The sequence below is a fragment of the Bidens hawaiensis genome, unplaced genomic scaffold, assembly GCF_021521415.1.
Source record: "Bidens hawaiensis isolate Kalapana, Puna unplaced genomic scaffold, B.hawaiensis_p1.1 tig00038480_1, whole genome shotgun sequence".
Classification (NCBI taxonomy): Eukaryota; Viridiplantae; Streptophyta; class Magnoliopsida; order Asterales; family Asteraceae; genus Bidens; species Bidens hawaiensis.
In genome coordinates, this window is record NW_027496745.1 from 46301 (window position 1) to 57527 (window position 11227).

General features: G+C 36.5%; 2 protein-coding genes across 2 annotated transcripts; both read left to right on the plus strand.

Annotated features, from left to right (window-relative positions):
- The first annotated feature begins 240 nt into the window (after positions 1 to 240).
- On the plus strand, positions 241 to 6145 carry LOC143590332 (cellulose synthase A catalytic subunit 3 [UDP-forming]). Its single transcript, XM_077070843.1, has 14 exons — positions 241 to 438; positions 795 to 911; positions 1148 to 1343; positions 1419 to 1639; positions 1747 to 1861; positions 1949 to 2141; positions 2236 to 2502; positions 3152 to 3497; positions 3583 to 3720; positions 3842 to 3967; positions 4049 to 4261; positions 4358 to 4828; positions 4921 to 5271; positions 5355 to 6145. Exons 2-14 carry the CDS (start codon positions 888 to 890, stop codon positions 5937 to 5939), a joined length of 3246 nt encoding a protein of 1081 aa, XP_076926958.1. The 5' UTR covers positions 241 to 438; positions 795 to 887; the 3' UTR covers positions 5940 to 6145.
- A 1252-nt stretch (positions 6146 to 7397) lies between these two features.
- Positions 7398 to 8766, plus strand: LOC143590341 (chaperonin-like RbcX protein 2, chloroplastic). The gene is made up of 5 exons (XM_077070847.1): positions 7398 to 7784; positions 7864 to 7955; positions 8085 to 8142; positions 8442 to 8507; positions 8591 to 8766. The coding sequence occupies exons 1-5, from the start codon at positions 7527 to 7529 to the stop codon at positions 8702 to 8704; spliced, it is 588 nt and encodes a 195-aa protein (XP_076926962.1). The 5' UTR covers positions 7398 to 7526; the 3' UTR covers positions 8705 to 8766.
- Positions 8767 to 11227: the final 2461 nt, after the last annotated feature.

Genomic DNA, 11227 nt, shown 5'->3' on the forward strand with positions numbered 1-11227 from the left:
CGAGCCGAGCCCCAGTTTAAAAAATCTACTAATGAGCTAAGCTCGAGCTTTGAAAATAAAACTCGAGCTCTATGTATAAGTTAAATGAGGCGAGCTCGAGCCTGGTCGGCTCGTTTACACCCCTAATTTTGACGTAATTAATTAAAAAATAAGTAAAAAATACGTTACTTTCGTGTCTGTTAGGCATTTCGATCTCGATATTAACACGGCTGGAACATCTTGTATCATTACAATAACACACACACTCTGTATAATTATTATATATTTATATATACACTATTTACTCTCTTCAGCCTCTTGTGCTTCTCAATTATATTATACTTCTTCTTCTTCTTCTTCACTTGATCCATTCAGATCCTCTTCAGATTTGATCTCATTACTCCATTGATCTCCCACTGTATTTGACTCTATTACTCTCTTCACTCCAGATCTTCACAGGTACGAATGTTTAATTCATCGATTTGACCTAATTGTTGTATTCAAATAATATACACTTGTTGAATCATATTACTTGCTAATTGTTACGTCAAGTGATTAGATCTCGCGTTATTAATCAGTGAATGTGGATGTTTGACTGAGACTTTGAGGTTTTAATAAATTAATTTGTTAGGTAACGAATTGACCTAGTTTTAATAATTTACACTAGTTGAATTGGATTATATGTTAATGTTATATATTAATTGATTAGATCTTGTGTGTTAATTTGTGAATGTGAGTGTTTGAATGAGATTATTAGGTTTTAATGTTGATTTTTTGATGAATTATGTTACTGAGGCTTTGATCTTGTTTACCAGGTGCTGTTGCGTGTAGATCTGTGGTTATGTTTGCTTGCGGCGAGTGATTTATCGATATTGTAGCGGATTGATTGCTCTTCTAAGCAAGGAGAGATGGAATCTGAAGGAGAGACTGGGGTTAGTACTAAATTATTTATTTAGATCATAGTTTTAGCTACTGATCACACTTTTAGTTGTCAAATTTATTCGATTTTTAACAGTTTTAGTTTAGGTTAGATGTATAATCATGTTAATTCATTGATTTCCATCACAATTGTTTTGATTAGAGTAAGAAATTACTAAATTGAACTATAATAAAGTAGTTGGATAGTTGGATCATATAAATTTACGTGTGTGATGTTTGGATTGTTCAGGGGACTTCTATGAAGAATGTTGGGGGTCAGGTTTGCCAGATCTGTGGGGATACTGTTGGAACTACAGCGAAAGGAGATCCTTTTGTTGCCTGTGATGTCTGTGCGTTTCCGGTTTGCAGGCCTTGCTATGAATATGAGCGCAAGGATGGGAACCAATCTTGCCCTCAATGCAAGACCAGATACAAACGACTTAAAGGTTTGGATGATCATACTTCTTGATGCATAATTAGTTGATTGTAATTGGTTGGTTATTAACTTAATTTGAATACAGGAAGCCCTGCTATTCCTGGAGATAGAGAAGAAGATATTGATGGTGATGATGAGACCACCAATTTCCCATTTTCTTCACAAACTCAGAATGAGAAACAAAAGACTGCTGAGAGGATGTTGAACTGGCACATGACGTATGGCCGAGGCGATGATAATAGTGGTCCGGTTTATGATAAGGAGGTTTCTCATAACCATATACCTTTACTCACCGGTGCACATGAGGTACAAATTCTTTACACTAACTTCTTACAAATCATATACTGTGTTCACTGTTATGTGTTGTAATATTTTTTCTCATATTTATATTTGTACTTTTGTTGTACTTTTAGGTTTCTGGGGAGTTATCTGCTGCTTCTCCTCAGCGCCTTTCGGTATCATCTCCACCACCTGGTGGTGAAAGACACACACATTCTCTCCCTTATTCTGCATATGTGAATCAATCCCGTATGTCTTTTATGCTTCAATAATTTGACAAGTGTGTTATTTTACAATTAGTTATTCATATCTTAATGTGAAGCATATTGTTTGCAGCCAATATTAGAGTTGTGGATCCTGTGAGAGAATTTGGATCCACAGGTTTAGGAAATCTGGCATGGAAAGAAAGAGTTGATGGATGGAAAATGAAACAAGACAAGAATGTTGTTCCAATGACAACTAGCCGTGCCGCTTCTGAAAGGGGTCAAGATATTGATGCAAGTACAGACGTGCTTGACGATTCGTTATTGTAAGTTTATTTTATGATATTAATTAAAAAAAATGTGTTATTGTTTAACTTGTTTATTAATTATTGATTAATCTTATCTGTTGTGTTTATGAAGGAACGATGAAGCTCGTCAGCCACTTTCAAGAAAAGTGTCGATTCCATCATCCAGGATTAATCCATACAGAATGGTTATTGTTCTCCGTTTGGTTATTCTCTGCGTATTTTTGCATTACCGAATAACAAACCCTGTGACGAATGCGTATCCGTTATGGTTACTCTCTGTTATCTGTGAGATTTGGTTTGCAATATCTTGGATATTGGATCAGTTTCCTAAATGGCTTCCAGTAAACCGTGAGACTTATCTAGACCGTCTATCCCTAAGGTAATATGAACAACTATCTTTATGTAAGTTGCATCATGCTTTGATAAACTTTTTAAAAAAAATAAAGGACAAACTGCACGAAATATCAGTAAAGTAGAAACCAAATTACACTTTGTTGAAACCAAATTACACTTTGTTACTGATCATAACAGCTTATGATCTATTCAATTGATGACGTGGCATCTTATTTGTTGTTTTAGTGTTACTTGCATATGTCCTGTGACATATGATGTGGACATTTATTGAATTTTAAGTACACATTAGAAAGATCAAAATTTTAAACTTGTTAATGGTTTCTTTTGCGCATTAGCATTTTGTGTATATGGCATCTGAAGTGAGAACTGGCATTGCATCAACAAATGCCACATCAACAATGTACATGTTTAACAAAGCAGCTAATGACTTATTCAATTGATGATGAGGCATCTAATTTGTTGTTCTAGTGTATTTTAATATGCTCTGTGACATCTGATGTGGCATTTAGTGATTTTTAAGTATACTTTAGAAAAGAAAGATTATATTTTCAAACTTGAAAATGATGTTTTTTCCATAACTTGTTTACATAAGTGGCATCTGATGTGACAGCTGGCATACATCAACAAATGCCAGATCTTAATTGTTGGGAGTCTAATACAGAATTTTGTAACAGGTATGAACGGGAAGGAGAGCCATCACAACTAGCTGCAGTTGACATCTTTGTGAGTACCGTGGATCCTTTAAAGGAACCACCACTTGTCACAGCAAACACTGTACTATCCATCCTGGCGGTTGACTACCCTGTTGACAAGGTGTCTTGCTACGTGTCTGATGATGGTGCTGCCATGCTGTCATTTGAGTCACTCTCTGAAACCTCAGAGTTTGCAAGAAAATGGGTTCCTTTTTGCAAGAAATACAACATTGAACCAAGAGCTCCTGAATGGTACTTTGCTCAGAAGATTGATTACTTAAAAGATAAAATTCAACCAACTTTTGTTAAAGATCGCCGAGCCATGAAAGTAAGATTTCTTTATTTTATAAATTTTGTACACTAAATGTCTAGTTGGTGGATTATTTCTTACTTTTTTTATTATTATTATGCAGAGAGAGTATGAAGAATTTAAGATTCGTATTAATGGTCTTGTGGCAAAGGCTCAAAAAGTCCCTGATGAAGGTTGGATCATGCAAGATGGTACACCATGGCCTGGGAATAATACGCGTGATCATCCGGGAATGATACAGGTTATAATCTTAAATATAATAATATAATATAAAATATTTATACATAGCTTTTATTCACAGTAGTTTTTTAACAGCATTATCATTTACAGTGTTAATTAAATATTTAAAATTAATTTTGCAGGTTTTCTTGGGTCAGAATGGTGGGCTTGATAGTGAGGGTAATGAGTTACCAAGATTAGTATATGTTTCAAGAGAAAAACGTCCAGGTTTTCAACATCACAAAAAGGCCGGTGCCATGAATTCACTTGTAAGAAATCTTTACAATAAGCTCTTAATCTTTATCTTCTTGACATAAATGATCCTCACTTTTCAATCTTGTTACTTGTAGGTCCGTGTATCTGCAGTCCTTACAAACGGCCCATTTTTGTTGAATCTTGATTGTGATCATTACATCAATAACAGCAAAGCGCTTAGAGAAGCTATGTGTTTTATGATGGACCCAAATCTTGGGAAATATGTTTGCTATGTTCAGTTTCCACAGAGGTTCGATGGTATTGACAGAAACGATCGATATGCTAACAGAAACACAGTGTTCTTTGATGTGAGTTTATTCATTTCTTAATCTATTTTACCCTGTTAATCTATACTCAAAGTTTCAAACACACATTTTTATAACAATAACTGCTTTCTCGAACAGATTAACTTGAGAGGTTTAGATGGCATTCAAGGTCCAGTTTATGTGGGTACCGGATGCGTGTTCAACCGAACAGCATTGTACGGTTATGAGCCCCCTCTAAAACCCAAGAAAAAGAGAGAAAAGGGATTCTTGTCATCCTGTTTTGGCGGGTCGCGAAAGAATAGCTCAAAATCGAGTAAAAAAGGACCAGATAAGAAGAAATCAAGCAAACATGTTGATCCAACTGTGCCAGTGTTCAGTCTGGAGGATATTGAAGAAGGTGTCGAAGGTGCTGGATTTGATGATGAGAAATCATTGCTGATGTCACAAATGTCACTTGAAAAAAGATTCGGTCAATCAGCTGTGTTCGTTGCATCTACACTTATGGAGAACGGTGGTGTCCCACAATCTGCAGCACCAGAAACACTTCTCAAAGAAGCCATTCATGTTATCAGTTGCGGTTATGAAGATAAAACCGATTGGGGAGCTGAGGCAAGTTGATTTTAATTTTTATAATATCTTATATAGTTCAACAACCCCTCATTTTTCACTTGCTAACGTAAATTCAAATCTGAGCTCTGCAGATTGGATGGATTTATGGTTCGGTTACTGAAGATATTCTTACTGGATTCAAGATGCATGCACGTGGATGGCGGTCGATATACTGTATGCCACCTAGGGCAGCTTTCAAGGGTTCTGCTCCAATCAATCTTTCCGATCGTCTGAACCAAGTGCTCCGGTGGGCTTTAGGATCTGTTGAAATTCTGTTCAGTCGGCATTGTCCTATCTGGTATGGTTATTCTGGCAGGTTAAAATGGCTAGAGAGATTTGCATACATTAACACCACCATTTACCCTATCACCGCCATTCCTCTTCTCGTCTATTGTACTCTCCCCGCCGTCTGTCTTCTCACCGGAAAGTTCATCATACCACAGGTAAGTAGTTAATAATCATTTTTAAGTTGTAAATAGTATGAATATTTATAATAAGTTATTGATTTGATAATTTGTTATTGCAGATTAGTAACCTTGCTAGTTTATGGTTTATATCCCTCTTTCTTTCTATTTTTGCCACGGGTATTCTTGAAATGAGATGGAGTGGTGTCGGAATCGATGAATGGTGGAGGAACGAACAGTTTTGGGTCATCGGTGGTGTGTCAGCCCATTTATTTGCGGTTTTCCAGGGTCTACTCAAAGTATTGGCCGGTATCGACACTAACTTTACTGTCACATCAAAGGCATCAGACGAAGACGGTGATTTCGCAGAGCTTTACATGTTCAAATGGACAACTCTTCTCATCCCGCCGACGACTCTGCTTATCGTAAACTTGGTCGGAGTGGTTGCCGGAATTTCATACGCAATCAACAGTGGTTACCAGTCATGGGGTCCGCTTTTCGGTAAGCTGTTTTTCGCATTTTGGGTGATTGTTCATCTTTACCCATTCCTCAAGGGTTTGATGGGGAAGCAAAACCGTACGCCTACGATTGTCGTTGTGTGGTCTATCCTACTTGCATCCATTTTCTCCTTGTTGTGGGTTCGAATTGACCCGTTTACCACTAAAGTCAACGGCCCGGATGTCAAGTTTTGTGGAATCAATTGTTAAATTATATGTATAATTATTTAAGTTACCTTTGTGATATGAGATTTGCAGTGTTGTTTTCTCAAGATACTTCATAGTTATAAACATGTAATTTGTTCTATTTATTTGTTTACAGTTTTGTATGCTATGTTACTATATCTATAAACCACCTTGTAATTTTTTATCCAGTTATATTTTTATAAAAGCTAGGCTTGTGAGTTTTGAACCTAGTCAATATCGGTATGTGAAAGTCAGGCTCCTTAATTAAAGACAAAATGGCAAAACAGGTCTTCTATGTTGCACGTTTTTTCATTAGACGTCATTTGACAAAAGAAATGACAGAATACGTATTTCATGTTTCAAATTTTGTTCACGTTACGTCCTTTGGTACTAATCCAGTTAATTTTTATTCGTTAAATATGGTCATGTGCTTTGCACGTGAGAGCAGTGTAGTAAATTCACACATTTATTTAATAATTAAAAGTAAAAAATAATTTATTTAAAAATACAATCTCTCTCTCTCTCTCTCCCTCCCTCCCTCCCAACACCTGACCAAATCAAGACCCCAACACCACCGGTTTTTCTCAAAACACTATCAGTCTTAGTTCAGGTCTGGTTTTGTCCGACTTATTAATGATCTGGTTTACATCTCAGATTTGATCCAATTCAAGTCCAATTTTGTTTTTTTCCCCTAAGTCGTCACATTCTTCACAAAATTGGGGGGAATTGGAGGATGTAGAACGACAAGGTGTGTTGTTCGCCGTCTCTCTCTCTATATGTCAATATATCTGAGATCACCCTCACATATGGAGGTTGATTTCAAGTGATCGATGGCGGTCTTGGTTTGTGGTAGTGGATTAGTGGTGATGGTGGTTTTTGGGGGTGTGGTGATGATGTAGATGATGGGAGAGGATGGTGACGGTGGATGGAGTGGGTGCTACTGTGGTAGAGGGGTGTTAGAAAGAGAGAGGTGTTATTTGTATATTATTTTATTTTATTAAAAAATAAAAGTATTTTTTCAAAAGGTCAAATCTTTAGTCTAATTACACAAACAATCCTTAAAGGGGTAAAATGACAACACTGCTCTCATGTGCAAAGCACATGACCATATATAACAAAAAAATTTAACTAGGTTAGTACCAAAGGACGTAACGTGAACAAAATTTGAAACATGAAATACGTTTTCTAGTCATTTCTTTTGCCAACGGACGTCTAATGAAAAACCGTGCAAACATAAAGGACCTGTTTTGCCATTTTGTCTTTATTAAATGAGCTTCAATATAGGAACAATCTCATATATGTCCGACTTGATTCAAGCTTTTAATGCGCCGATCAAAGTGGCTTGCGAACGACTCATTTTGCATACATCTTTATTTGCTTGTTACATTTACTCATTTGATACCACAATAGGAAAGATAAATGGAACTTGTAACTTTTTTAGGTTGATGAATCATTAAAGAATAAAGATATTATTATATGAATCAATGGGGGCCTTAGAAAACATAGTGTGGAGTGGAGGATAAGACAAGTATGATACCCTTTTACAAAAAATATCTATATCTGAATCTAGCTGTATGTATATATGTGTGTGTATGTATCTATAGATGAAAAATGGTTGGAGCTATGGCTATGACTATGGCTGCAAATACAATTTCATACCGAGGTCAAGGATTATTTTCGGAGACTAAACGTAGTCTGAAAATGAAACTGGTTACAAATTCAAAAATGACAAGTTCTTTCTTGGATGTTGGGTGGTATGCAAGGATGATTTGTTCATCTTGCATGAATAAAAAGCCGAAAAACACCAGCAAATCAATTGTTAGTGAGCTTGGTGGGCAGTACGAAGAGGGTTTCAGCGACGTTAAATTGGTACCGTTTTTAAAATCTCTTCTCATTTCAGTTGTACACATTACTTTCAGTCGAGCAATTTAAAATCGTGTGTGTGCAGGAACTACGCAATTATTTCACCGTAAAAGCCGTTAGAACAGTTCGTTATCAACTCTATGAGATGAATCCCCCTCAGTATATCTGGCTACACAAGTAAGTGAATCCGGGACTCCGGTTAATCCACCATTACTCTCACTTTGTTGCAACATTTTCTTTTTTAATAGTTGAAAATTACAAAATGCTGGAATTTTTATTTATTTATTTTCGGGTTTTGATTTGCAGTTTTGTTGCTGAAAATGAACCTGCAGACGGGAAGGAATTTCTTAGAAAGCTCGCAAAGGTAAATATTAGAACACAAGATCGAATCATTTTTCTTATTTGGTTCATTCTTGGTGCATTAGATCATTGTTCTCATCGAAAATAAATCAAACTGTTTTTTGTTCAATTTTTAGATAAATTTATAAAGAATTGATGCCTAAGTTATGATTACAAAATCTATATTATTGCAAGGATAATATGTATCTTTAAATACAACAATTTAGAAGATTGTCACATTCTAAATTAACTAATAACTAATTACCAAGTTCATGTGTCGAAATTACGACCGATTTTGCTACATTGGCTAACTTTATTTTCTAGGAAAACCAAGATCTTGCTGAGAGAGTGATGATCACGCGACTTCACCTTTATGGAAAATGGATTAAGGTAACCTCACTCGTTAGATATAATCGGCTTACGTTTATTGTAAGAAAATTATTAAAGTAAAATAATTTGTGGGGTTGATATAGGAATGTGACCATGCTGAAATATACAAGGAAATATCTGATGAAAACCTGGAATTGATGAGGGAAAGGCTATTGGAAACTATTGTGTGGCCTGCTGATGACCAAAATGCTAAGTGAATATAGGTCTCAACTTACAAATTATATAACTTTTGTGGTTTTTTTATTAGCTTTAGCTTTAGATGTAAATTATCAAATTGGTATATCTTTGGTTTCTACATTACTAATGCTACTTCACATACCAAGAGGTAGGATATCCACAACAAATAACCTACCTATTAAGTTACTTAGTGTAAAAAAACCCGAATTGAATGGACACCAGGCAGATATTAATTATACAAATTATTTTATAGGTTTAGTCAGTTTATGATTTTATGTGATACCGTGATACCATGAGCTGATCTCGAGCCTAAAAATGTTTACCCACATCAAAATACATTAATATATTGTGTGGTATTAATGTATATATAGTATCACTTGAGCTTGATTATTAAAAATTGGAAGTATTATAATAGCTCTTGTTTATTTGATTTTCAAATTGGGATCTGGATAAACTTAGATGTGATGGAATCTTAAAAGTCATTTTTAACCAACTAAGATCCTAAGGTTCTTAATATTTATGGGGAAACATACGACCATCATGTAATAAGTAATCAAATACTTAACGTGTATGGAATCAAATATGAGGTACGCAAATGAGACTAAGATTATCGATAGTTGTAAAGTAATTCGCCCTAATTGGAATTAGTATGAAAGTTTGATTAAGCCCACTAAATTTCATAACATTTAAACCTCATTTTCAATTGACCTAGATGGATTATCATTTCCAAATTGTTGTCTTGGTCCTTGGGGGTTGGGGTGGGGGGGCTACTTTACAATTAAAAATAGACAGGAAAGGACTAATGAAGGAGAAAAAGAAAACAGTAGTTGAGAAGTGTTGAATTTATTGTATAGGAAACAAGTTACATTTTGAAAAGGGCTTGGGCCTAGAAGGAAAACTGAATGTATATAAATTTATACTGTTTGTTTACAACCTAAAAAAGTAAAAAACCACTAGATGGCTTTAGATACTGTTAGTTTAGAATTTAGATAGTTGATGTATGAAAAATGGGCATATGTAAATTGATGTGATTGGCTGATTGTAGTATCAACTGTAAACATGTTATTTGAGTGCATAGTAAAAGTATTATTAAGGTTGTGTTTGTTTTTGCTTATAAGGTCTGTAAGGAGCTTATGTCTGAAGACTGTTTGTTTTTTAAAATAAAAAAGATCTGAAAACTGCTTTTATTGTCTTAAAAAATAAGCAATTTTCACAATCTTCACACTTCTTAACATCATACCAAGTACCAACACCCAATGTCCAACACCACCACCACCATCCACCGTCCGCCGCCACCACCACCCACCACCACCTTCCGCCACCACCACCACCACCACCGTCCACCACCACCATCACCCACCGTCTGTCGCCACCACCACCACCACCCACCGTCCGCCACCACCACCGTTAACCACCCATCACCACCACCACCACCCCCGTCGGCCACAACTACCGTCCACTACCACCACCACCCACCGTTCGTCGCCACCGCCACCGCCACCACCCACCGTCCGCCGCCACCACCACCACCATCCACCACCACCACCCCGCCACCACCACCACCCGCCACAACCATCAACCACCACCATAGTCCACCACCCACCACCATCGTTCATCACACCACCACCCATTGTCGGCCAACATCACTGTCCACCACCACAACCGTCCATCACCACCACCCACCGTTCACCGCCTACCACAATCGTCTACCACCACTCACTTCTATAGTTCGTACACCACTACCAATTATTTAGCAGTCTACAAACGTTAAATGACTTTATCTACTGTAATATATATGATAGGTAACTAATTTTCAGCTTATGCAGACGATTTCCAGTTTATAAAACAAACAATATTATATTTTCAGATTGCAGACCTTCAGACCACATCTTCAGTTGCAGACATTAAATCAGATGAAATCAGATTGCAGATATATTTTGTCTTCAAAAACAAACAACACCTAACAGATAATAAACTAGCGGAGCTTCAGTTCGTTCATACCCTAGCGTAAGCTTAGAGTATGACATGTGGTGAAATTTTGCTTATAGTTCATACCCTGGCGTAAGCTTAGAGTATGACATGTGGTGAAATTTGGCGTATAGGTACACCAAGTGGCCTATCGTACGTTGCTCTCTCTTGAAAACAGTTGTGAGGAGCAATTAAAAAGATAAAATAGGCAATAGTTGGAAAATAACCATTGGAGAGTTAAAAACGAAGCATTAAAGTGAGAAGGTATTGTTCCATATCACTTTTGAAGAGGTAGGGTCACACACCCACCTAAAGAACAATAGAAACTTTTGCAGACGACCCACATCCTCCGCGGAACAATAGTAAGCACCAAGTACGAAAATACATGGTGCTGACGGAAGTCTAACCTCACGCCAAACACTCTCTGACATCCTGTGAAGATTGACTTCAAAGATCTTCCTATGTATGAGGCAAAAAAGAAGTATCTTGGTTAAAAGGACTTCTAGCCAATAACATGCTGGTAACACATCATTAATAGTATTATATAGCATAAATGAGATTAATTATAAAAATTA

Excerpts from the sequence above, each read along its gene's own strand:
- LOC143590332 (XM_077070843.1), top strand. The coding sequence starts at position 888 with ATGGAATCTGAAGGAGAGACTGGG. Across the intron at positions 912-1,147 it reads AATCTGAAGGAGAGACTGGG|GGGACTTCTATGAAGAATGT; the intron begins GTTAGTACTAAA and ends TGGATTGTTCAG. Across the intron at positions 5,272-5,354 it reads GAAAGTTCATCATACCACAG|ATTAGTAACCTTGCTAGTTT; the intron begins GTAAGTAGTTAA and ends TTGTTATTGCAG.
- LOC143590341 (XM_077070847.1), top strand. The coding sequence starts at position 7,527 with ATGGTTGGAGCTATGGCTATGACTATGGCTGCAAATACAATTTCATAC. Across the intron at positions 7,785-7,863 it reads GTTTCAGCGACGTTAAATTG|GAACTACGCAATTATTTCAC; the intron begins GTACCGTTTTTA and ends GTGTGTGTGCAG. Across the intron at positions 7,956-8,084 it reads CAGTATATCTGGCTACACAA|TTTTGTTGCTGAAAATGAAC; the intron begins GTAAGTGAATCC and ends TTTGATTTGCAG.